The sequence below is a fragment of the Phyllobates terribilis genome, unplaced genomic scaffold (genome assembly GCF_046119375.1).
Source record: "Phyllobates terribilis strain yellow unplaced genomic scaffold, ASM4611937v1 Scaffold_7__3_contigs__length_470593459, whole genome shotgun sequence".
NCBI classification, from domain to species: Eukaryota; Metazoa; Chordata; class Amphibia; order Anura; family Dendrobatidae; genus Phyllobates; species Phyllobates terribilis.
This window is the reverse complement of record NW_027362767.1, coordinates 11,123,818-11,151,408: the sequence shown is the minus strand read 5'-3', so window position 1 is coordinate 11,151,408 and position 27,591 is coordinate 11,123,818. Positions and strand designations below refer to the sequence as shown.

The 27,591-nt window shown below is 51.5% G+C and overlaps 1 protein-coding gene across 1 annotated transcript in view; it reads left to right on the top strand.

Moving 5' to 3' along the window:
* Positions 1-14,071: 14,071 nt before the first annotated feature.
* The window catches only part of DIO2 (iodothyronine deiodinase 2), a 106,255-nt gene continuing 92,735 nt past the window's right edge, over positions 14,072-27,591 (top strand). Inside the window, exon 1 of the mRNA XM_073638148.1 lies at positions 14,072-14,795. Within this exon, the coding sequence (XP_073494249.1) occupies positions 14,574-14,795 (222 nt within the window). The 5' untranslated portion in view covers positions 14,072-14,573. The remainder of the gene's footprint in view (positions 14,796-27,591) is intronic.

Below are 27,591 nucleotides of genomic sequence, written 5' to 3'. Positions count from 1 at the left end.
ACCCAACCCAGACTGAACTGATTCAGTGCTCCAAACATACATAAAGTGAGATCTACGGAGCTCAGGAAGAAAAGATTTACAGGACCCCCTGGTTCAGCCGCCAGCACCGGACCCCAGCGCAGGGAACCTCCATCTAGCCGCTGGCATCCACCTCTTCTGATATTGGGCCCATTGCAATGTGATCGTTTCGGTGCACGGCGTGAATGACGGCAGAGCAGGCCTATTAACCAGATCTGCCGGGGATGCCGGCCGGCAGGAGGTGGTGCACAGGGCTCTGGGCCAGTGGGCGGCTCTATATCCTTTCCACCATATCGGTCAGCGTTCAGGCCTATTAAGGCCACGTTCACATGTTCAGTATTTGGTCAGTATTTTACATCAGTATTTGTAAGCCAAAACCAGCAGAGGAAAAGTATAATAGAAACTCGTCACTTCTGCATTTATCACCCACTCCTGAATTTTGGCTTACAAACACTGAAGTGAAACATTGAATGTGTGAACGTGGTCAAAGGTTTATCGCCTATAAGGCTCTGTGCCCACGATGCGTTTTTTAAGCGTTTCCGCAGCGGCAAAAACGCTGCAGAAATGCTTAAAAACGCTTGGTAGAAGGTCTGCCATGTCCCCCAATGATAATCCGCGTGTGCTGTGCACATGCTGCGGAAATTTCCACTGCGGATTATCATTGCGGAAAAATCTGCAACACTACCAATTATTTTGCGGAAGCGCTGCGTTTTCGCCGCCATTGACTTGCATTGGAACGCATGAATTACGCATCACTGCATCTGTACATGCAGAATCCATGCGTTTCAATGTGCGGATGGTACCCGGGTGTGGAGGACAGGAGACTCTCCTCCGGACCCGGGTACCATAGAACCTGTAAAAAAAAGAATAAAATAAAAAATAAATATATACTTACCTTCTGGCGGCCCGCGCTGCGCTCCTCCTCTCATGCCGACAGTTTGCGATGTACTGAAGGACCTGCGCTGACGTCATAGCCAGGTGACAGGTCACGCGACGCTGACGTCGGCAGGTCCTTCAGTGTACCGCTGCCGGCAGCCGGGACGGTGAAGCAAGACATCGTGGGCCATCGGAGGGTAAGTATATATTTATTTTTTACCATTCTTTCGGTCACACTATATATGGCGGTTGCCATTTGCATGGATTTATATTGTGTGACCAAGTTGTCAAGCACTTTCCAAGTGATGCTAAAATCGCTTGTCAACCCGCATGCAGAAATGCATGTGAAGAACGCTTCACATCCGCATGTCCCTGGCAGGAAAAACGCATGTAAAATCCGCACGCCCAATCCGCACGCCCAATCCGCACGCCCAATCCGCACGCCCAATCCGCACGCATAATCCGCACGCATAATCCGCACGCACAATCCGCACGCCCAATCCGCACGCATAATCCGCACGCACAATCCGCACGCACAATCCGCACGCCCAATCCGCACGCCCAATCCGCACGTATAATCCGCACGTACAATCCGCACGCACAATCCGCACGCCCAATCCGCACGTATAATCCGCACGTACAATCCGCACGTACAATCCGCACGCACAATCCGCACGCACAATCCGCACGTATAATCCGCACGTACAATCCGCACGTACAATCCGCACGCACAATCCGCACGCACAATCCGCACGCACAATCCGTTTTTTTCTGCCAGGGAGATGCAGAAACCCTCAGGAAAAATCCGGAGCATTTCTGCATGGTGGGCACATAGCCTGACAGCTTCACGATATTAGAGAACAAGATCTGGGAGGACAGAAATGTCCTAAGTAACAAGCATTGTGTACCCACTAGGCTATTTTTTTTTTAATAATTGTAATTTTTATTGAAAGATTTTCATATTCAACAAAGAACAGGCTTGGAAAAAGGAATCAAGATTAGATTACAATAAAAAAACACCATAAATCACCTTTGTGATATAGATACAACATATTATTGTGATATATATACACACACATATATTTTTTTTATTATACACATATACACTGCTCAAAAAATACAGGGAACACTGAAATCCCCCCTCCTAGATCTGAATGATGAAATCTTCTCATTGAATACTTTGTTCTGTAGAAGCTGAATGTGCTGACACCAAAATCACCCAAAAATCATCAATGGAAATAAAATGTATTATATAGTGTTGAGCGAGCAGTAAAATGCTCGGGTGCTCAACCCGAGCAACGAGCCCAATGTTAGTCTATGGGAGACCTGAGCATTTTTGCGGTGGCACCCCCGGCAGTCTGTAGAAAGCCTAAAAAGTGCCCAAAACGATAGTGACAGTGCTCAAAAGACATGGGGACAGCATGGGGATCGCCTCAGGAAGCATTTCTGACCCCCAGGTCACTGCTGTCAACAACGTGGTCAGAGGTATTAAGCCACTTTTAAGGGCTCACGATAAAACGTTCAAAAACGAAACTGAAAGTGCTTTCCTGTGAAATATGTTAAGGAACATCCTTTCCAGGGTAAAGACTTGTGTATAAGGTAAGATAAATAACCAAATACAAAAATACTCCTCCACACCTTGGGCTATGTTCACAAGTAGCATTTTTTATGTGTTTTTGCACTTTTGTATTGCTTTCAACAGTGACAAATGCATTCACCGGGAAATGTCATTTTAACATTTTACAACCTTATCTGGCCATGTGCTGTGTGACACATGCATACAGTGCTGAAAAGACATGGGAACAACATGGGGAAGACCCCTGGAAGCATCTCTGACACCCAGGTCACTGCCTAAAAGTGTGACCATCAGAAGTGATCCGTGCCGCATCAGAAGATGCAGACTTGCAACTATCCCCGTGCAAGTCCTTGTCTATCTGGGATGGATATTAGTCCTCAGAAACACTTTGTTTGATTTGGCAGGCTTTAGAGACCCTACACTACCTAGTTCGCAGTATAAATCTCTCCCTAGCTCAGCAGCACTGACCCTACACTGTCTGATCCGGAGCGACTGTGTCCAAGATGGCGGCGCCCGGTTTTAAATACTCGAGGTGACGCTGTGCGGCCAGCCAATCACTGTAATGCCCACAAACAACATGGCTGCGGCATTCCAGTGACTGGCTGGAAATCCCTGCATGTTCATTGGCTCTGTAAAGAGCGCCAAACATGCAGGGAGGGGACCCAAGCTTCCGCCCGAGTAACCCGGAAATGCTCGGTGCTCGCCGAACATCCCGAGTAGCGTGATGCTCGGGTGAGTAACGAGCAGCGTCGAGCATCCTCGCTCAACACTAGTATTAACCAATGGAGGTCTGGATTTGGAGTCACCCCCAAAATTAAAGTGGAAAAACACACTACAGGCTGATCCAACTTTGATGTAATGTCCTTAAAATAAGTCAAAATGAGCCTCAGTATTGTGTGTGGCCTCCATGTGCCTGTATGACCTCCCTACAATGCCTGGGCATGCTCCTGATGAGGTTGTGGATGGTCTCCTGTGGGATCTCCTCCCAGACCTGGACTAAAGCATCCGCCAACTCCTGGTCAGTCTGTGGTGGATGGAGTGAGACATGATGTCCCAGATGTGCTCAATCAGATTCAGGTCTGGGGAACGGGCGGCCAGTCCATAGCTTCAATGCCTTCATCTTGCAGGAACTGCTGACACACTCCAGCCACATGAGGTCTGGCATTGTCCTGCATTAGGAGGAACCCAGGGCCAACCGCACCAGCATATGGTCTCACAAGGGGTCTGAGGATTTCATCTCGGTACCTAATGGCAGTCAGGCTACCTCTGGCGAGCACATGGAGGGCTGTGCGGCCCTCCAAAGAAATGCCACCCCACACACTTACTGACCCACTGCCAAACCGGTCATGCTGAAGGATGTTGCAGGCAGCAGATCGCTCTCCACGGCGTCTCCAGACTCTGTCACGTCTATCACATGTGCTCAGTGGGAACCTGCTTTCATCTGTGAAGAGCACAGGGCGCCAGTGACCACTTTGCCAATCCTGGTGTTCTGTGGCAAATGCTAAGCGTCCTGCACTGTGTTGGGCTGTGAGCACAACCCCCATCTGTGGACGTTGGGCCCTCATACCACCCTCATGGAGTCGGTTTCTAACCGTTTGTGCAGATACATGCACATTTGTGGCCTGCTGGAGGTCATTTTGCAGGGCTCTGCCAGTGCTCCTCCTTGCACAAAGGCGGAGGTAGCGGTCCTGCTGCTGGGTTGTTGCCCTCCTATGGCTCCCTCCACATCTCCTGGTATCTGCTCCATGCTCTGGACACTGAGCTGACACACACAGCTACCCTTCTTGCCCCAGCTCGCACTGATGTGCTATCCTGGATGAACTGCACTACCTGAGCAACTTCTGTGGGTTGTACTGTAGACGCCGCCTCATGCTACTGTACCTCTAGGGGTGAGAGCAATGGCAAAATGAAAAAGTGACCAAAACAACAGTCAAAAAGGATGAGAACAGAGAAATGGTCTGTGGTCCCCACCTGCAGAACCGCTCCATTATAGGGGGTATCTTGCTAATTGCCGATCATTTCTACCAGTTATCTGTTCCATTTGCACAACAGCAGGAGAAATTGATTCACAATCAGTGTTGCTTCATAACTGGACAGGTAGATTTCACAGAAGTGTTATTGACTTGGAGTTACATTGTGTGATTTAAGTGTTCCCTTTATTTTTTTGAGCAGTGTATATGTATATATATATTGTGGTAGATCGCTCACTCAGTGTGGAGGCAGGGAGCTGCCTGCTCAGAGTGCAGATACTCTGTGTGGTTCAGGTTAGCTCCACATAAACAGATCTGGAGTTCCTCACTCCAGACCTACTGAACGCTGAATGCCTCAGCTGGCCAAGTATTTAAACCCCCCCAGACCACACCCTGGGAAGGAGATATGGAGAACAACCTCCCACCCACTCTATGGTTGTTCTCATAAAAACATGCCCTTTGGAAATGGAGACTTAACCCCTCCTTGCACATAACATGCTGGAGGAAACTTAAAGGTTTCAATTCACTGACACCCATAGCCTCAGGGAAACATATCTCCCCTCCACCACTTTACCAGTGACTTTGTCACAATATATACATAGATACAGTGAAGGAAATAAGTATTTGAGCCCTTGCTGTTTTTGTAAGTTTGCCTACTAACAAAGACATGAACAGTTTATAATTTTAAGGGTAGGTTAATTTTAACAATTAGAGATAGAATATCCCAAAAAATAATCAAGAAAATCACATTGTATAAATTAGATAAATTTGCATTTTGCAGTGAGAAATAAGCATTTGATCACCTACAAGCCATTGTGAGTTCTGGCTCCTACAGACCAGTTAGATGCTCCTAATCAACTCGTTACCTGCAGTAAAGACAGCTGTCTTACATAGTCACCTGTATAAAGACTCCTGTCCACAGACTCAATTAATCAGTCAGACTGTAACCTCTACAACATGGGCAAGACCAAAGAGCTTTCTAAGGATGTCAGGGACAAGATCATAGACCTGCACAAAGCTGGAATGGGCTACAAAACCATAAGTAAGACGCTGGGTGAGAAGGAGACAACTGTTGGTGCAATCGTAAGAAAATGGAAGAAATACAAAATGACTCAATCGACATCGATCTGGGGCACCATGCAAAATCTCACCTCGTGGGGTATCTTTTATCATGAGGAAGGTGAGCGATCAGCCTAAAACTACATGGGGGGAACTTAATGATCTCCAGGTAGCTGGGACCACAGTCACCAAGAAAACCATTGGTAACACATTACGCCTTAAAGGTTTAAACTCCTGCAGTGCCCGCAAGGTCCCCCTGCTCAAGAAGGCACATGTGCAGGCCCGTCTGAAGATTGCCAATGAACACCTGTATGATTCTGTGAGTTATTGGGAGAAGGTGCTGTGGTCAGATGAGACAAAAATTGAGCTCTTTGGCATTAACTCAACTCGCCGTGTTTGGAGGAAGAGAAATGCTGCCTATGACCCAAAGAACACCATCCCCACTGTCAAGCATGGAGGAGGAATCATTATGTTTTGGGTGTGTTTCTCTGCTAAGGGCACAGGACTACTTCATCTCATCAATGGGAGAATGGATGGAGCCATGTACCGTAAAATCCTGAGTGACAACCTCCTTCCCTCCGCCAGGACATTAAAAATGGGTCGTGGCTGGGTCTTCCAGCAAGACAATGACCCAAAACATACAGCCAAGGCAACAAAGGAGTGGCTCAAAAAGAAGCACAGTAAGGTCCAGGAGTGACCTAGCCTGTCTCCAGACCATAATCCCATAGAAAACTTATGGAGGAAGTTAAAGCTCCGAGTTGCCAAGCGACAACCTCAAAATCTTAATGATTTAGAGATGATCTGCAAAGAGGAGTGGACCAAAACTCCTCCTGACATGTGCGTAAACCTCATCATCAACTACAAGCAACGTCTGACTGCTCTGCTGCCAACAATGGTTTTGCCACCAAGTATTAAGTGTTGTTTGCCAGAGGGATCAAATACTTATTTCTCACTGCAAAATGCAAATACATTTATCTAATTTACACATTGTGATTTTCTTGATATTCTATCTCTCAATGTTAAAATTAACCTACCCTTAAAATTATAGACTGTTCATGTCTGTGTCAGTGGACAAACTTACAAAACACAGCAAGGGATCAAATACTTATTTCCTTCACTGTATATAACAGACTAAAAAACCACAAAGGGAAATACATACAAGACATGCAAATAGACAGAAGTGAAAGGGGACGAGTAAAGGTGTTCAGGGTTGAAGGAGATATATGACCTAGTGAATAAGGTACCTAAATATTCAGAAGGTACCTCATGGGGACCAAACAAGGTAGAATCTCTCGACTGTCATCATTCAGAGCCGTGCGATATTCAACATTTCTGATATCTTTGATCCTAGTGTATACGCTTATATATACAGGGGGAGGTTAGTTTCCAGTGCGAAGCTATCGAGCACCCACTAGTCATTTTTTAATTAAAGTTTAGAGCCCGTAAATGATAACGGCAGCAGATTTAATTCAGTGCTGTTAACTTTTTTTGTTTTCCAGTTTGGAGCGCTGAACATTTTGCACAGGAACTGCACAATTTAGGGTTTGCTACAACCTGAACCCTCAAAACGGAGGCCATTAGCCAAGTAACATATCAGACATGAATAAATTCAATGACTCCTCCGGCCGTTGACGAGTTTTGCCTTCATGCCACTGTTCTGGTTTTTGGTAATGGTGGCCCGGTGAAACTATTTGCCAGTCTGGCTCTGGTGACGCCATTACTCATTGATTTGCCCATTATCTGGGTCATAGCTTATATTACAAAGATGCAGCGCACATTTATAGTGATATAATATATATATTATAGTGATATAATGTCCAGATGCTGGCGAATCATCTCAGTTATAGCCTACATCTGTGACAGGGATATAAAAAGTCACGGTACAAAACTAAAATAAAAAAGAAGCAATTACCAATTTTTCTCAAAGATTGTAGGTGTCACAAAGAAAGTTACAAGATGTAGTTTCGGATGGGAATAATTGCAGAATACAAGTGGAGGAAATACAAGGTACAGGAGTCACTAACTCCACATTACTTTAAGAGGTTTTGCTTTCTTTTTAAACCTAAATCTATGAATAAATTGAAGCCAGGTTTCGGGAAGAATCTGCTATTAATCTACAGTAGTTATAAGCAGATCTGATATTCAGTGCTGCAGAGACAGGTTATATCGCCCAATATACAGGATACAGAGAGGATTTCAGAACAGATGGGAGAGGACAGAACTTCTTACACATGCGAGTTGCACCGTGGACTGCTGCTGATAGCATTTTCCATACAGCTAGGGGCAGAGAATTTGGAGGATGGAGGGGCTCAGAGATCAGGTGTGGAGAGCAGAGAGCAGGGTGCACAGTGCAGGACGGAGGGGCTCAGAGATCAGGTCTGGAGAGCAGAGAGCAGGGTGCACAGTGCAGGACGGACGGGCTCAGATCAGGTGTGGAGATCAGAGAGCAGGGTGCACAGTGCACAGTGCAGGACGGAGGGGCTCAGAGATCAGGTCTGGAGAGCAGAGAGCAGGGTGCACAGTGCAGGACGGAGGAGCTCAGAGATCAGGTCTGGAGAGCAGAGAGCAGGGTGCACAGTGCAGGACGGACGGGCTCAGAGATCAGGTGTGGAGTGCAGATAGCAGGGTGCACAGTGCAGGACGGAGGAGCTCAGAGATCAGGTCTGGAGAGCAGAGAGCAGGGTGCACAGTGCAGGACGGACGGGCTCAGAGATCAGGTGTGGAGTGCAGATAGCAGGGTGCACAGTGCAGGACGGAGGAGCTCAGAGATCAGGTCTGGAGAGCAGAAAGCAGGGTGCACAGTGCAGGACGGAGGGGCTCAGAGATCAGGTCTGGAGAGCAGAGAGCAGGGTGCACAGTGCAGGACGGAGGGGCTCAGAGATCAGGTGTGGAGGGCAGATAGCAGGGTGCACAGTGCAGGACGGAGGAGCTCAGAGATCAGGTCGAGAGCAGAGAGCAGGGTGCACAGTGCAGGACGGAGGGGCTCAGAGATCAGGTCTGGAGAGCAGATAGGGTGCACAGTGCAGGACGGAGGGGCTCAGAGATCAGGTGTGGAGTGCAGATAGCAGGGTGCACAGTGCAGGACGGAGGAGCTCAGAGATCAGGTCTGGAGAGCAGAGAGCAGGGTGCACAGTGCAGGACGGAGGGGCTCAGAGATCAGGTGTGGAGTGCAGATAGCAGGGTGCACAGTGCAGGATGGAGGAGCTCAGAGATCAGGTCTGGAGAGCAGAGAGCAGGGTGCACAGTGCAGGACGGAGGGGCTCAGAGATCAGGTCTAGAGAGCAGATAGCAGGGAGCACAGTGCAGGATGGAAGGGCTCAGAGATCAGGTGTGGAGTGCAGATAGCAGGGTGAACAGTGCAAGGACGGAGGAGCTCAGAGATCAGGTGTGGAGTGCAGATAGCAGGGTGCACAGTGCAGGACGGAGGGGCTCAGAGATCAGGTGTGGAGTGCAGATAGCAGGGTGCACAGTGCAGGATGGAGGAGCTCAGAGATCAGGTCTGGAGAGCAGAGAGCAGGGTGCACAGTGCAGGACGGAGGGGCTCAGAGATCAGGTGTGGAGAGCAGATAGCAGGGAGCACAGTGCAGGATGGAAGGGCTCAGAGATCAGGTGTGGAGTGCAGATAGCAGGGTGAACAGTGCAAGGACGGAGGAGCTCAGAGATCAGGTGTGGAGTGCAGATAGCAGGGTGCACAGTGCAGGACGGAGGAGCTCAGAGATCAGGTGTGGAGAGCAGATAGCAGGCTGCACAGTGCAGGACGGACGGGCTCAGAGATCAGGTGTGGAGAGCAGAGAGCAGGACGCACAGTGCAGGACGGAGGAGCTCAGATCAGGTGTGGAGGGCAGATAGCAGGGTGCACAGTGCAGGACGGAGGAGCTCAGAGATCAGGTGTGGAGGGCAGAGAGCAGGGTGCACAGTGCAGGACGGAGGGGCTCAGAGATCAGGTGTGGAGGGCAGAGAGCAGGGTGCACAGTGCAGGACGGAGGAGCTCAGAGATCAGGTCTGGAGAGCAGAGAGCAGGGTGCACAGTGCAGGACGGAGGGGCTCAGAGATCAGGTCTGGAGAGCAGATAGGGTGCACAGTGCAGGACGGAGGGGCTCAGAGATCAGGTGTGGAGTGCAGATAGCAGGGTGCACAGTGCAGGACGGAGGAGCTCAGAGATCAGGTGTGGAGTGCAGATAGCAGGGTGCACAGTGCAGGACGGAGGAGCTCAGAGATCAGGTGTGGAGAGCAGAGAGCAGGGTGCACAGTGCAGGACGGACGGGCTCAGAGATCAGGTGTGGAGAGCAGAGAGCAGGGTGCACAGTGCAGGACGGAGGGGCTCAGAGATCAGGTGTGGAGGGCAGAGAGCAGGGTGCACAGTGCAGGACGGAGGAGCTCAGAGATCAGGTCTGGAGAGCAGAGAGCAGGACGGAGGGGCTCAGAGATCAGGTCTGGAGAGCAGATAGGGTGCACAGTGCAGGACGGAGGGGCTCAGAGATCAGGTGTGGAGTGCAGATAGCAGGGTGCACAGTGCAGGACGGAGGAGCTCAGAGATCAGGTGTGGAGTGCAGATAGCAGGGTGCACAGTGCAGGACGGAGGAGCTCAGAGATCAGGTGTGGAGAGCAGAGAGCAGGGTGCACAGTGCAGGACGGAGGGGCTCAGAGATCAGGTCTGGAGAGCAGAGAGCAGGGTGCACAGTGCAGGACGGAGGGGCTCAGAGATCAGGTGTGGAGTGCAGATAGCAGGGTGCACAGTGCAGGACGGAGGAGCTCAGAGATCAGGTCTGGAGAGCAGAGAGCAGGGTGCACAGTGCAGGACGGAGGGGCTCAGAGATCAGGTCTGGAGAGCAGATAGGGTGCACAGTGCAGGACGGAGGGGCTCAGAGATCAGGTGTGGAATGCAGATAGCAGGGTGCACAGTGCAGGACGGAGGAGCTCAGAGATCAGGTCTGGAGAGCAGAGAGCAGGGTGCACAGTGCAGGATGGAGGAGCTCAGATCAGTTGTGGAGTGCAGATAGCAGGGTGCACAGTGCAGGACGGAGGAGCTCAGAGATCAGGTCTGGAGAGCAGAGAGCAGGGTGCACAGTGCAGGACGGAGGGGCTCAGAGATCAGGTGTGGAGTGCAGATAGCAGGGTGCACAGTGCAGGACGGAGGAGCTCAGAGATCAGGTGTGGAGAGCAGAGAGCAGGGTGCACAGTGCAGGACGGAGGGGCTCAGAGATCAGGTCGAGAGCAGAGAGCAGGGTGCACAGTGCAGGACGGAGGGGCTCAGAGATCAGGTGTGGAGTGCAGATAGCAGGGTGCACAGTGCAGGACGGAGGAGCTCAGAGATCAGGTGTGGAGAGCAGATAGCAGGCTGCACAGTGCAGGACGGACGGGCTCAGAGATCAGGTGTGGAGAGCAGAGAGCAGGACGCACAGTGCAGGACGGAGGAGCTCAGATCAGGTGTGGAGGGCAGATAGCAGGGTGCACAGTGCAGGACGGAGGAGCTCAGAGATCAGGTGTGGAGGGCAGAGAGCAGGGTGCACAGTGCAGGACGGAGGGGCTCAGAGATCAGGTGTGGAGGGCAGAGAGCAGGGTGCACAGTGCAGGACGGACGGGCTCAGATCAGGTGTGGAGAGTACAGAGCGGGGTGCACAGTGCAGGACGGAGGAGCTCAGATCAGGTGTGGAGGGCAGATAGCAGGGTGCACAGTGCAGGACGGAGGAGCTCAGAGATCAGGTGTGGAGGGCAGAGAGCAGGGTGCACAGTGCAGGACGGAGGGGCTCAGAGATCAGGTGTGGAGGGCAGAGAGCAGGGTGCACAGTGCAGGACGGACGGGCTCAGATCAGGTGTGGAGAGTACAGAGCGGGGTGCAGGGGGGGCTCAGAGATCAGGTGTGGAGCGCAGATAGCAGGGCGCACAGTGCAGGACGGAGGGGCTCAGAGATCAGGTGTGGAGGGCAGATAGCAGGGTGCACAGTGCAGGACAGAGGGGCTCAGAGATCAGGTGTGGAGGGCAGAGAGCAGGGTGCACAGTGCAGGACGGAGGGGCTCAGAGATCAGGTGTGGAGGGCAGATAGCAGGGTGCACAGTGCAGGACGGACGGGCTCAGAGATCAGGTGTGGAGAGCAGAGAGCAGGGCGCACAGTGCAGGACGGAGGGGCTCAGAGATCAGGTGTGGAGAGCAGAAAGCAGGGTGCACAGTGCAGGACGGAGGGGCTCAGAGATCAGGTGTGGAGGGCAGAGAGCAGGGTGCACAGTGCAGGACGGAGGGGCTCAGAGATCAGGTGTGGAGTGCAGATAGCAGGGTGCACAGTGCAGGACGGAGGAGCTCAGAGATCAGGTCTGGAGAGCAGAGAGCAGGGTGCACAGTGCAGGACGGAGGGGCTCAGAGATCAGGTGTGGAGGGCAGATAGCAGGGTGCACAGTGCAGGACGGAGGGGCTCAGAGATCAGGTGTGGAGTGCAGATAGCAGGGTGCACAGTGCAGGACGGAGGAGCTCAGAGATCAGGTGTGGAGTGCAGATAGCAGGGTGCACAGTGCAGGACGGAGGAGCTCAGAGATCAGGTGTGGAGGGCAGATAGCAGGGTGCACAGTGCAGGACGGAAGGGCTCAGAGATCAGGTGTGGAGAGCAGATAGCAGGGAGCACAGTGCAGGATGGAAGGGCTCAGAGATCAGGTGTGGAGTGCAGATAGCAGGGTGCACAGTGCAAGGACGGAGGAGCTCAGAGATCAGGTGTGGAGTGCAGAGAGCAGGACGCACAGTGCAGGACGGAGGAGCTCAGATCAGGTGTGGAGGGCAGATAGCAGGGTGCACAGTGCAGGACGGAGGAGCTCAGAGATCAGGTGTGGAGGGCAGAGAGCAGGGTGCACAGTGCAGGACGGAGGGGCTCAGAGATCAGGTGTGGAGGGCAGAGAGCAGGGTGCACAGTGCAGGACGGACGGGCTCAGATCAGGTGTGGAGAGTACAGAGCGGGGTGCACAGTGCAGGACGGAGGAGCTCAGATCAGGTGTGGAGGGCAGATAGCAGGGTGCACAGTGCAGGACGGAGGAGCTCAGAGATCAGGTGTGGAGGGCAGAGAGCAGGGTGCACAGTGCAGGACGGAGGGGCTCAGAGATCAGGTGTGGAGGGCAGAGAGCAGGGTGCACAGTGCAGGACGGACGGGCTCAGATCAGGTGTGGAGAGTACAGAGCGGGGTGCAGGGGGGGCTCAGAGATCAGGTGTGGAGCGCAGATAGCAGGGCGCACAGTGCAGGACGGAGGGGCTCAGAGATCAGGTGTGGAGGGCAGATAGCAGGGTGCACAGTGCAGGACAGAGGGGCTCAGAGATCAGGGTGCACAGTGCAGGACGGAGGAGCTCAGAGATCAGGTGTGGAGAGCAGAGAGCAGGGCGCACAGTGCAGGACTCAGAGATCAGGTGTGGAGAGCAGAGAGCAGGGTGCACAGTGCAGGACGGAGGGGCTCAGAGATCAGGTGTGGAGTGCAGATAGCAGGGTGCACAGTGCAGGACGGAGGGGCTCAGAGATCAGGTGTGGAGTGCAGATAGCAGGGTGCACAGTGCAAGGACGGAGGGGCTCAGAGATCAGGTGTGGAGGGCAGATAGCAGGGTGCACAGTGCAGGACAGAGGGGCTCAGAGATCAGGGTGCACAGTGCAGGACGGAGGGGCTCAGAGATCAGGGTGCACAGTGCAGGACGGAGGAGCTCAGAGATCAGGTGTGGAGAGCAGAGAGCAGGGCGCACAGTGCAGGACTCAGATCAGGTGTGGAGAGCAGAGAGCAGGGTGCACAGTGCAGGACGGAGGGGCTCAGAGATCAGGTGTGGAGTGCAGATAGCAGGGTGCACAGTGCAAGGACGGAGGGGCTCAGAGATCAGGTGTGGAGGGCAGATAGCAGGGTGCACAGTGCAGGATGGAGGGGCTCAGAGATCAGGTGTGGAGTGCAGATAGCAGGGGGGCTCAGAGATCAGGTGTGGAGTGCAGAGAGCAGGGCGGCTCAGAGATCAGGAGTGCTGCTGCTGGACACATAGGTGAAGCTCTCCACCCTCGGGCAGTCAGGTGAAGCATTGGCAGCTGCTGCCTGAGAAGTTGTGAGAATCTGCGGGATGGATGAAGGAGGAGTCAGTCTGATCCTCTCCTTCAATAACAGTCCCGCCTTGCAAGTTTTTGAGCGGCTCTTTCCCTATTCAGAGCATCCCCAGAAAACTAATGCCCTCTCCTACCCTGACGTCAAAGAGCAGATCACAGGCGAGATTAGGGTTTTTCATTTCTCTTATTGCAGCAATTAGCCCGGGACAGTATAAAAGGACTAGAGAAAGGGGAGGGAGCCAGAGGGGAAACCTGGGGACAAAAAGAGATAGCAGAGGCAGAGAGAGAGAGAGAGAGGCAGAGAGAGAGGCAGAGAGAGAGGCAGAGAGAGAGGCAGAGAGAGAGAGGCAGAGAGAGACAGACAAAGAGACAGACAGAGAGAGAGAGACAGAGAGAGAGAGACAGAGAGAGAAAGACAGAGAGAGAGAGACAGAGAGAGAGAGACAGAGAGAGAGAGACAGAGAGAGAGAGACAGAGAGAGAGAGAGAGACAGAGAGAGAGGCAGAGACAGAGAGAGAGCGGCAGAGGCGGCCAGAGGGAGGGTGGGAAGAAAGGGGAGTTTAGCTTCCAGATGGGAAAGAAAATCCACCTGGTCCGACAAACTTCAGAAACTTTTTTTTTTCTTTCTATAAGCAATGAGAGGAAGCAGCTGAAGTTAAGCCGCGCTGCAGACGCTCCTCTGTAAGGACCGCCGCAGTGGTGCAGACGCTCCTCTGTAAGGACCGCCGCAGTGGTGCAGACGCTCCTCTGTAAGGACCGCCGCAGTGGTGCAGACGCTCCTCTGTAAGGACCGCCGCAGTGGTGCAGACGCTCCTCTGTAAGGACCGCCGCAGTGGTGCAGACGCTCCTCTGTAAGGACCGCCGCAGTGGTGCAGACGCTCCTCTGTAAGGACCGCCGCAGTGGTGCAGACACCTGCTCAGTTCAGTGCAACCATCTCATTCCTAGTATTAAAAGCTGCTCGGTGTGGAAGGAGGCAGCTAGGGGGGCTTCATCACTCTGGTTGGGGGCTTCATCACCCTGGCAGTGATGGGGCTGCTGAGTGTGGACCTGCTGATCACTCTGCAGATCTTGCCAGGCTTCGTCTCGAACTGTCTGTTCCTGGCTCTCTACGACTCTGTGGTGCTGGTGAAGCACGTGCTGCTGCAGCTGAACCGCTCCCGGTCCCGCCGGAGCCCATGGCGGCGGATGCTCACCCCAGAAGGGCTGCGCTGCGTCTGGAACAGCTTCCTATTGGACGCCTACAAGCAGGTATGACTGGCGCCACTTTTAAAGGCAAAGTGCATTTCCAGCTGCCCCGTGTTCCCTGTGGGTTTAGCGCTGATGATACCTTGTATTCTTATGGAGAGCTGTGTGCCAGGAGCTATGGGCAGGAGTTCACTGCATGCTGATTGTCCGGGTGACTGGCAGTGCCAGGCTGCTCCTCCGGGGAGAGTGAGATGTGACATCGCTAGGAATTGATGACTGACACTTGGCAGGTGAACACTGAGCTTAGTGCACATTAGACCCTCTATGGAGACAACGTTACCACGACCACCAGAACCTTTCCCAGGGCTGAATCTGCAGGGATTGTGCTTTCCATAAAGTGCAGATCATTGTCTCTAGGGATGTCATGTGTATGTTCAAACCCTGAGCAGACCCCTGGAGGCAGATCATGGGCAGCAGGAGGGCAATGGGCAGCAGGAGGAGGGCAATGGGCAGCCTGCACTGAAGCAGGAGGGCAATGGGCAGCAGGAGGAGGGCAATGGGCAGCCTGCACTGAAGCAGGAGGGCAATGGGCAGCCTGCACTGAAGCAGGAGGGCAATGGGCAGCCTGCACTGAAGCAGGAGGGCAATGGGCAGCCTGCACTGAAGCAGGAGGGCAATGGGCAGCGCGCACTGAAGCAGGAGGGCAATGGGCAGCGCGCACTGAAGCAGGAGGGCAATGGGCAGCGCGCACTGAAGCAGGAGGGCAATGGGCAGCGCGCACTGAAGCAGGAGGGCAATGGGCAGCGCGCACTGAAGCAGGAGGGCAATGGGCAGCGCGCACTGAAGCAGGAGGGCAATGGGCAGCGCGCACTGAAGCAGGAGGGCAATGGGCAGCGCGCACTGAAGCAGGAGGGCAATGGGCAGCCTGCACTGAAGCAGGAGGGCAATGGGCAGCCTGCACTGAAGCAGGAGGGCAATGGGCAGCGTGCACTGAAGCAGGAGGGCAATGGGCAGCGCGCACTGAAGCAGGAGGGCAATGGGTAGCCTGCACTGAAGCAGGAGGGCAATGGGTAGCCTGCACTGAAGCAGGAGGGCAATGGGTAGCCTGCACTGAAGCAGGAGGGCAATGGGCAGCCTGTACTGAAGCAGGAGGGCAATGGGCAGCCTGTACTGAAGCAGGAGGGCAATGGGCAGCGTGCACTGAAGCAGGAGGGCAATGGGCAGCGTGCACTGAAGCAGGAGGGCAATGGGCAGCGTGCACTGAAGCAGGAGGGCAATGGGCAGCGTGCACTGAAGCAGGAGGGCAATGGGCAGCGTGCACTGAAGCAGGAGGGCAATGGGCAGCGTGCACTGAAGCAGGAGGGCAATGGGCAGCGTGCACTGAAGCAGGAGGGCAATGGGCAGCGTGCACTGAAGCAGGAGGGCAATGGGCAGCGTGCACTGAAGCAGGAGGGCAATGGGCAGCCTGCACTGAAGCAGGAGGGCAATGGGCAGCCTGCACTGAAGCAGGAGGGCAATGGGCAGCCTGCACTGAAGCAGGAGGGCAATGGGCAGCCTGCACTGAAGCAGGAGGGCAATGGGCAGCCTGCACTGAAGCAGGAGGGCAATGGGCAGCCTGCACTGAAGCAGGAGGGCAATGGGCAGCCTGCACTGAAGCAGGAGGGCAATGGGCAGCCTGCACTGAAGCAGGAGGGCAATGGGCAGCCTGCACTGAAGCAGGAGGGCAATGGGCAGCGCGCACTGAAGCAGGAGGGCAATGGGCAGCGCGCACTGAAGCAGGAGGGCAATGGGCAGCGCGCACTGAAGCAGGAGGGCAATGGGCAGCGCGCACTGAAGCAGGAGGGCAATGGGCAGCGCGCACTGAAGCAGGAGGGCAATGGGCAGCGCGCACTGAAGCAGGAGGGCAATGGGCAGCGCGCACTGAAGCAGGAGGGCAATGGGCAGCCTGCACTGAAGCAGGAGGGCAATGGGCAGCCTGCACTGAAGCAGGAGGGCAATGGGCAGCCTGCACTGAAGCAGGAGGGCAATGGGCAGCGTGCAGCACAAGGAGGGCAATGGGCAGCAGGAGGGCAGAATGCAGGAGGGAAATGTGCAGCATGCAGGAGGGCTCTGGGAAGCGTGCAGCAGAAGGAGGGCAGTGTGCAGGAGGGCAATGGGCAGCAGGAGGAGGGCAATGGGCAGCGTGCTGGAGGGCAGAGGGGCTATTACAATCCAGGACCCCAGAAATGCCTGGAGCAGCCTCACGCAGGTCCTTGGGTTCCCACCACACAATCAGAGACAATAAGCTGCAGAGTATTCATGGTGTCACTGCTTGGGAAATGCACACAATGAGCAGCTGGTGCCATGGCTTCTGCTGTCATGTCCTCTGGTTAGTGGGGGCATCCGCGCTGGGGTTAGTGGGGGCATCCGCGCTGGGGTTAGTGTGCACATCTGTACTGAGAAGAGTTCTGCAGGGTGAAGCTGTGTTGTTATACTCGATCCCTATGTTGTGGCACCTGTAGCTGGCTGCGGGGCATCATACCTCAATACTGCCCTCTGCTGGTGCACCCATCTGATCAATCATGACTGAAAACACTGCAGCTGTTGAAGGACTTTATTGCCTGGGCAGTTTTACAAAACCGCTCTGGAAACCCAAGGTCTTCAATGCAGGAATGAACAATTTAATCAGTGGATTCCTCCAGAAATTTGCTGCTGGTGGTTCATTTTTTTGGGGTTTTCTTCTATGGAAATTCTACTCGTAAAAATAAGTAAATGGCAACCACAAGAATACAAAGTTCAGGTAGAACCAAGTGTTCTCCTGAAAAGGCCATAATGCAGAAACGAAATCTAATAGTATGCAACCTCATATAGAGCAGCCTGGCACCGCTGGGCACCTTTATGTCCTTCATTGCCCATCTGAGTAGGAATGTTCTCGTATTCGTAGTTAATAATGGGCAGGATGACAACGTCATCAGATCCATTTCTAGCTGCAGATTCCGATGTACGCTGTGAGATTCACGATGACGTTTCCATGGTGCTGGCCAGCTCCTAGCGCCGGCTCCGGGTGTCCCATAACACAGCTGATAGTAGGTGGTTTGCTAGAGAGGCTTTATGTGACTGCTGCCTCTCATTGGCAAGTACACGACTCATTCAAGAGAAGATCATGCACACGGGGTTCAGCGAGACGCCAAGCAGGAGGCGGATTAATACTCAGGATGATCTGGCGTACGCCATGCCAACGTCATAGGTCTCCACGCCATGCTGTGCTGCCACGCGTGGGAGGCTGGGTGATTGTGCAGAGCCGTTCAGCACACCTAGTAGTAGAGGAGAAGACAGCCATTGTTTCATTTTCTTCAGAAATCTGGCAGCTCAAAGGTGAAAAGAGCATATGTTTTACCATGCCAGGACTAGAGGCTTGCCATTCCGCAGTCTGAGATTGCAACTTTTCTCTTGTGGTTTATTTTTACAGCGTATTTGCTGAATAAGGGAAAATAAAATATGTACATAACTTGTTGCAATGGGTGGAGATGCAAGGCGTAGTTACTTTATTTCTTTTGGTGTTCTGGAGTAATCTCTTGGCATTCATTAATGGGTAAGATCCAGAGTGTCTCCAGGGAATGACTAAACCATAGTGAACCTGCCAGCTGTACAAGAGCTCCCCTTGGGCAGATCCGTCTGCTTTGCATTAGTGCTGAATGTGTGTGCAAAAGAGGAAAAAAAAAATTCTGCAGAAAAGTCTAAATCCCAGCTGATAAAGAGAACATGTGGCTGAGTGTCTGGGCTCAGGAACGCGCCGTTACCAGAGAGCCGCTCTGTGCCGCTTTCCATTCCGTTATAGATTGAGGTTTGAGCGATTTGGCACTTGTGCACCAAATGTAACACTCCACCAAGTAATTTATGACTTGGTCCTGATACATATTTATAAATCCCCCCGAGAAGTGATACAGGTGTTTCTCTGGTATAGAGGAAATCTTTCCAGCTCTTTTCTTGCGGTCTGGGAAGGAGCACCAGTAGCTCCGGCTTCTCGTGTGGGTTCCAGTTTAGACTTTCTTGGTCGACGTTTTGGACTTTGCGGTGCGTCTGCAATTCTAGATTGCCAACAGTGTGTTTCTGGAATATACATTATTCAACGCGAGGCAAAAGCAATAATAAGAAAAAAAAAAGTAAAAAAAGGACACCGGGCACAAGTAACCGGCATGTCTCAGTCAACTCATGATAATAAAGGGCGGCCCAAGATGTGGCCGTGATCAGGAAAAAGCTGCTGAAGTCAATGGGAGCGGGTACTGGGCCGAGCTGTGGCACCTGGACTGGATCTATGGGAATAGAAACATTTGGCTTCGTTCTTTGCCTCAAACACAATTGTCTTCTGAGCGCAAAAAGACAGGTTCAGACAGCCTTATTACACTTAAAGAGACATACATACGATTTATAACAAGAGATCAACCAGATGACACGGGTGCACATGGCAGAAAGTGATCGTGTGTCCCTGTGGCACCTGAAACAGGGCTCTGATGAAACGTTTTACAGTAATATTCTGAAAAGTTGCTAAAACATTATCCGCAGCAAATTAATTCATTATTATTCAGATCAATAAAAAAAATGGATAAGCAGAAAATATTCTATTCAAGGATAACCAGTTTGATATTCTCACATCACTTTTGGGATAGTTTGTTGCAGGTTCTTGGTTTTCTACTTAACTGAGGTCAACAAGTAACAGATTGATAGAAAGGTCAGAAAAAAGAACCTGGAAAACAGCCACAATACTGATCTCCGCCTTATCGGTGAAATGATCACAATACGGAGAGGAGTTATATATTCTCCCCACGTATAAATAAGACCTTGATTACAGAAACTTTTGTCCGGCTCCATACACATATGGCCTGCCTCTCTATGAATAATATTTTAGCATAACCCAGAATCCAAGTGTCCTCAGGGGTAAGAAGCCAAATGCAATCAGGATACAGGAAAACATTGCATAAGCAGGAAAAAATGAGCATGAAATGGTGAGTGCCAATGGCTTTGGTGTTTACGATGCCGTAAACTTTTAAGTGCTTTTCTCACAAAAGTTTTCCAAAGCCTGTGTGAAGCGTGAGAACAGAACGTCGCTCACAAGCCAAGAAAGGAGAGTCAGATGGAAACGGTTTGGCCATGCTTTGGGGTCAGGAACCGAGCAGCTGATGGCTGAGTCACATTGGACAGAGCTCATCCACTAAGCCAGGACCCGGAGAGAAGTTGCATCAAATCCCCCAAAAAGCACAGAAGCAAAACTAATAGGAGTAATATGCCAAGAAGAAAACTACTGAGTGTCTGCAATTTTCATGTGGACATACCTGTGGCCAGCAAAAGTCAGACAAGCAAAAAAAATAAACAATGATTGGGTTTGTAGTCCTGCTGTTTTACATTGCACCTGGGTTGTTGCCTCTTAATAGCCATGTTATTAGGTGGTTTACGGAGGATGGAGAGTGAAGTGAGAGGATTCACAGTATAGATAAGACCGCATAGAATAGACCAATGGTCGCCACGCTACAAAAATGGATCTGACTGTACAATAACAGACAGTGAAAACAGATGTCCACGATGATGGCGTCCAAGTGTATACAGCCGCTAAACCTCAGCTGAAAACATGTGCTGCACATCCTGGAAACACGCCAGACAATTCTGAAGTATAGCCCAAGCTGAAGATCTGCACCAAGTACACAGATCACATACATCCTATCTATCCAAAGTTGACTTTCCTTGCTGACAATATGTAAAAAAAAAAAAAGTGTACAATGGAAGATGAAATTCTCCAGCGGTGTGCACCATTTGTGAACAGAGACTGCCACCTACTGCTGAAACAGAACCCTGCGGAACCAGTAGAAAGAGGAAGTGTTGCAGGAAAGACAGGTCCAAAGGGAGCACCAGGTCAGATTACATCTGTGACCCAGCTCTCCAATATAAAAGACCGGAGCGACAAGGTGGGAGTCAGTTTGGCGCCAATAAGTGGGACCACTAGACGAGGCGCTGAGGCATCAGCTTGTGGCAAGCATGAGAGACCCCTACTTCATACAGGCCCTGAAGAAACGCCTATGCTCCAACACCAAATATGAGCTTTCTGGAAGTTGGAGGCAAGGATGCGAGAATGAGAGGCCCCTGTTCTGACGTGCATGGTGCGGAGCCATGAAGTGGCCATCTCTGTATCATCCAATGTGGAACCGGACTGGGCACGAGAACTTTGATAGGAGATCCGGGACATCAGAGGGGAATTACAGTGTTAGGGGAACCCCTGCTAACATCACGACGCCTGGTCCTGTCGCCCGGTATGTAGGGAAGTCAGCTGGAATAATTTCCTCACCGTGGTCAACAGCCCTGGACACAGTCCATCAGAAGAACGTGGGGTGGAATGCTGGGCTTGTGTCAGAAGGGGACACATCTCCCGGAACTGTCCAACTCGGGAAGGAAGGCGGAGGGGGCGTCTGTTAAACTAACGCGCCCTACGGTTGAGGAGTACACCGTGGGGCTCCGCACCCCTGAAAGAGGGAATGAAGACTCTGAACATAGTTTCTGAAAGAACTACTACCTGGGCCGAGTTCAATGGGCAACGCATCCACTGTTTGATGGGACACCGGGTCCCAGGTGACCACCATACCGGAAGAATACTTTTGGGGCCACTTCCCAGATGTCACCCACTCCAGAAAGGAACTTTACCATCTGATTGGTGGCTGCCAACCAGCTGCCCATTCCTATGGCTGGAGTAATGTTAATGTCCATACGAGTGTGTGAGAAAGATCTGGGCAAGAATTGGATCGTATTTGTGAAAGGCCCCAGAGGAGGGGGGGATCCATTGTCACCCCGAGAATGAATGTCTTGAAAGAAGTGGGGCAATTCCTGGCTGACAAACGACGAAGAAAAAGCTGGGCCAATGTAACCTGACACCATGCAAGCAAGAGAGTGTTCCAGCAGCTTGTACGGGTCAGCTAGATTCAGAGGTTACCAGCTGCCTCCCAGCGCGTCGGAAAAGTGGTGGTATCCCGGGAAGCTACTGTGATCTTACCAGCGGGGCAGACTGTACTCACCATGCCAGTATGGGCCCATGTGTCATTGGAAGGAGTAGAAGTACAAATTGAACCCACAGAGGGGAGAAGCGACTCCGGGAATGCTGGTTGCCCGCACCCTAGCCCCGTGCGTCAAGGGCGCATACCTGTGCGCTGTATCAAACTAAGTGGAACAAGATTACAGTTAAGTCCCCAGAAGGAAGTGTCTTGAGTGTTTGTAATCCCAAAAGATCTCACAAGGTCTGATGCCATAGAACTGACTCCTGTGAAATGGCACCCATGGACTCTGTCGGTATCTCTCAACACCAAGGGGGGGTAAGGTTGAAGTTCGAACCGGCCACAATTTCTTGCAGCAGATGGAAGCGAATCTGACAAAGGTCACCCCTGGACAAGTGAGGCAGGTAGAAGACCTACTACGGCGGTACCAAGGAGTGTTCTCTCAACACGATTACTTCGGGTGCACTAAAGCCATTCAACACAAGATCCCTATGGGGACTACAACCCCAATCCGAGAAAGGTACCGGAAGATCTCACCTCAAATGTAATTGGAAGTGAAGGATTTGCTGTCACATGTTCTGCAAAATGGAGTGATATGGGAGAGTCAAAACCTCGGGCTGCACCCATTGTACTGGTTCGGAAGAAAGATGGGACATTGAGATTCTGCGTGGACTACCAAATACTGAATGCCTGCACCATGCAAGACTCTTACCCACTGCCAAGGATAGAAGAATCCCTGACCGCTTTTGGCAAGGCCAAGTACTTCTCATCCACTGATATGGCCAGTGGCTATTGGCAGGTCCCCGTAGCTGCGAATGATCGACCGAAGACTGCCTTCATCCACTCCTATTCGAATTCAACCGGATGCCGTTCAGGTTAACTAACCTGCCAGGAACATTTCAACGCCTGATGGATAGGTGCCCCGGAGACCTGAACTTTGAAGTAATATCTTAATGACATCATCATTTACTCTGCCACCATGGAAGAACATCTCATCAGGTTGGAACAGATGTTGGAACGGCTCCAGAGGCATGGGCTGAAGATCAAACCTTGGAAGTAACACTTGTTTCAGAAGGAGATCGAGTATCTGGGACTCAGTCTCCAGCTCAGGGGTCTATTCCACCATGCAGAAAGTAGCTGCTGTACAAAAATTGCCTACGCCTACAAAACTAAGGGAGCTGAGAGCATTCCTGGGATTGGTCGGGTACTACCAGAAGTTCATCAAGAACTTCGCCAAAGCTGTGGCACCGTTACATGAGTTGTTAAGAGCAACAGCCGATCTGGTGGGGCCCCAGGCAAGAGGAGGCTTTCAGGGCACTGAAGCTGGCCCTAATCAATGTCTCATCTTGGCATACGCTGATTTCTCCCAGCCCTTTGTACTGTACAGCGATGAAATCCTGTAGGGGTTAAGGGCAGTGTTGGTTAAGGTGCAAGAAGGGAGCAAAAGGGTGATCACCTAGGTCAGTCGGTCGCTGAAGGACTCAGAGAAGAACCCTGCTATTTAAGTTGGAATTGCTGGAGCTGGTGTGGGCCATAACTCAAAATTTTTCGAAGTACCTGTCTGCATCGGCAGTACATGTACAAACTGATAACCATCCCCATTCCAACTGGAGAATGCAAAGTTAGGCGCACTGGATCAAAGGTGGGTTGGAAGAATGTCCAAGTACCGGTACAAGATCTCTTATCGGTCAAAGTCTGAGAACACGCATGCAGACGCATTGTCCCAGGTGCCTCAAGAGGGTCCGAAAAGGGATGCAGACAGGGAGCTGATTATGGGAGATTCTTCCCCACGTCTTCTCATCAGGAATAATGAACCTCTGCCTCGTCTTCTCCAGGTTATCCTGTCCCATGTATCGTTAGGCTGCATTACTTACTGACTATAGTCTATGCTGGATGATCTGTTTGGTACAGCTTTAGTTACTTGTCTCTTGGGTGACTTTTGGACTTTTTAACACCTAATATTTCATGTACGTTGTCATAGTTTAAGCTACAACCTGTTTCTGGTCATGATATTTTCTGGTGAATCCAATCTCGCTTTTCGAGTACGGCACAAACACTGCTCTAAACGCAGAATAATATGACTAGGAATAGATGTGACTATTTGCGCCAACATTTGGTGCATGTTTCCAGCAAAGTCAAGGTGCAATCATAGCAGTAAAACTGCAGCATTAAGTGTCCCCAACTAGTGGGGGGAAAAATCCAACACAGAGCATGAAATAAGAATAATTGTGGAGCGAGCGATGAGTGGGGGGCACCAAGAGATCAGAGCTGTGCCCAGCGCAGGGACATGGCAGCGGTTTGGGAGCGGAGCGCTCATTCCCTGCTCGCTGACCTTGTGCTGGAGTTTGCCTGGGAGACGCCAGGTGCACAGACAGATTTAGGGGCTTGTCCCTCCCAGTAATGAGGTGAATTTACTAGCTGATATTTCTGGCTTGATTTCAGTAATAAATATTAACCTATTGTATGACAGAACCTTTCCTGTCACACTAAGTCCTTCCGTCCATTCTTGTATCAAGGCTGGAAACCTAATCACTTGTCGTGTGATGCAGAATTCTCTGCAGCACATTGCAGCTTTCTTTGTTTAGTAGGTGGTAATGAAGTATGTCCGGCCGCTGCAGGCTCCAGTGTCATCTACAGCTCGGCTCTTTTTTTTTTAAACACAATTTCACACTTTAATTCTGCCCATAATGATAAGTAACCGCACTCTGTTCACTTGCAGCGCTCTGTTCAAATAAAGCTGCATTCTGAATACTACCAGATTCAGACAACGCATTTTTATTCTTCTCTGCCAATACATTTTTGTTCAAATTAAAACTTTGCTTAGTTGTGATCTTCTTGTTCTGGAACGGTGGGCTAGGTTTACGGTGGGCTAGGTTTACGGTGGGCTAGGTTTACGGTGGGCTAGGTTTATGGTGGGCTAGGTTTATGGTGGGCTAGGTTTTCTTCCTATGTCACTCAATCCCGCTCGCTTCCTCTTCTTTGGGTTAGTTGTACAGTAATCTGTAATGCTTCACAGAATTGCTTGTAGGGGAGAATTTTGCTATCCACGTCTGCCAATGCAGCAGAGGATAGATGGCGCTATATACAGTCGTTATGCACTGTCAGGCTATGTGCCCACTATGCAGATTCTGCATCTCCCTGGCAGAAAAAACACATGCAGATTGTACATGCGGATTGTACATGCGGGGATTGTACATGTGGATTGTGCATGCGTTTTCCTGCCAGGGACATGCGGATGTGAAGCGTTCTTCACATGCTTTTCCGCGTGCGGGTTGACAAGCGCTTTCCAAGCAATTTTAGCATCACTTGAAAGTGCTTGACAATTTGGTCACAGTATATAAATCCATGCAAACAGCATGGATTCATATAGTGTGACCGTAAAAAATGGTAAAAAAATAAATATATACTTTCCGATGGCCCCCGGTGTTTTTATCCGATGCGTCCTGGCTTGCCGGAAACTCGAGGTGGACTAAAGGACCTGCAGACGTTAGCAGTCGTGTGACCCGTCACATGACTAAATGACGTCATGGCAGGTCCTTGAGTCCACTGCGAGCCAGGAGGCATCGGATAAAGACACCAGGGGCCATCGTAAGGTAAGTATAATGTATATTTTTTATTGGATTATTCTTTTTTTACAGGTTCTATGGTACCCGGGTCCGGAGGAGAGTCTCCTGTCCTCTACACCCGGGTACCATCCGCACATTGAAACGCATGGATTCTGCATGTACAGATGCAGTGATGTGTAATTCATGCGTTCCAATGCAAGTCAATGGCGGCAAAAAACGCAGCGCTTCCGCAAAATAATTGGTAGTGCTGCGTTTTTTTCCGCAATGATAATCCGCAGCGGAAATTTCCGCAGCATGTGCACAGCAATGGGGATTATCATTGGGGAACATGGCAGGCCTTCTACCAAGCATATTTTAAGCATTTCTGCAGCGGAATTGCCGCTGCGGAAACGCTTAACAAACGCATAGTGGGCACAGAGCCTCATACAGGGTTTGTAACAGTGTAAATCAACCCTTAGTATTTTAAGATTTAGATCGGATCTTAAAAGTTCACAATGTATGCAAATTATTATTATTTTTTGTAGCCCATTCCGATGCTGCAGAAAAAAAATAAATCCGTGCAGGTTCTATGATGCAGATTTGTGACTGCAGGCCGTCCTGACGCCATCCATGCAGCCTTCTGATGTGTCTTGGGATGTCACCGGACTGAACATTTTGGGGACAGATGGTGCAAATGACGCGCCCCTGGGCCTGCTGTGTCGTGCGGCATCGCGCGCACGGGGGCTTACCCGGAGCCGGATCAGATGGGGGGTAGTAGTCTCGTGGCGGTGACCCGGTCCGTGCCCAGGGAGTCAAACTGAGCGGCAGTCTTTAGCAGTAGATGTTAGAATGTTCGACTACGCCACCCGTTGAATGCGGCTATGAAGCCGCCGCTGCAGGGCAGACCGCTGAGGCCGGTGGTACGGATGTGCAGCGTGGATGGTATAACCCCCAACGGGAGGGGTATGGCCTCAGGGCAGCAGATGTGGATGATTGTGGTAGTGATGGTGCAGCAAGGAAGCTCAGAGACGTGTGGTGCAGTTTAAAGGCTTTTACTCACAGGTGTTGCTCCGGTCACTTCGGCCAGCAGTGACCACCCGAGCCGTGCTGCGTCCACCAGGTGCGGGACTCGGCCAACTCCCAGGCAGTTCCAGAGCGTGGTCCCAAGCTCCCCTCTATTCCTTCCTACGGGCCGTCCTCACCAGGGACCCCCCTTTGTCCGGCTCCCTCGGGTCTTTTGGTGGCGAAACCTTTCCCGGCTTCCCTGACCCTATGCGTGGTTTGCCTTCCTGGTGGATATGGTGAGGGGTCGCGCCAAAACTTGTCCACGACCTCCGGTTCCTGGCTAAGGATGTTTAGCCTCTACCAGTTTGGGATCCGGTACCCTCTGCTGCCAACTATTCACCCGTCTTAGTTCACTTGTGGGATCTCAGGGTTCCCTCTGCTTGTGTCTCTGGGCCTTTCACTGGGTTTTTCCTCTTCTTCCTCTTTCTCTGTGCTTCAGGCCTGGCCCTGGAGCTGGGCCCAGCCGGAGCCACAGCTCCCTGTCAGCCCTCTCTGGCTGAGCTCCTCTCTGCACAGGCTCTACTCTGAACAGGACCCTGTCTAAAGATGGTGCCCACCTCTTATACTCCCTCTGACACCCGAGCCCTGGTGACAATGCACCCAATGGGCTCCTTCCTATGCCCAGAGTCCCTCCCCTGACTGCTCCTACACTACTGGGATGTTCCTCCCCCCCCCCAATCCAGCCAGGGACAGACGCTGTCGTACCTGCACATCTATCTGGTGGGAGTACCGTTGTTCTGTCCCCCGGAAATGGGATGAGTGTAGTGCATGCAACTAACTGAGCTTGGTCCCACACTCCATCCTTACCCGGGAGTGGAATACCACACCTCTGGTTCGAGGTGCAATACCCCTGTAGCAGCCGAATCCTCGGGGTGCTACACAAACACAAAAGATACACAGGAACGTGGTCAAACGGATCAGAAGAACTGAGTCGTACTAATAAGACAAGGGCCTATTAGAGTCAAACGTCTTCTAGGATTATGTAAAAAGTAGAAGCTGGAGAAATTCCCAACCTGTTCTGTAATCATCCTATAAACTCTGGCTCTTATACATTGATGATTAATGTGTCAGTTCTCTGCATTTATCCCTTAACGCCCCATGACGAGTATAGGACGTCATCAGAAGGTGTCCGTTCTCTGCATTTAAGTCAAACAAGAAACATAATGTGAAGCTCAACTAAACCCATAAGTCACTAAATAAAGCAAGAAAAGTGACTAAAAAATAAAATGTTACGAGTAA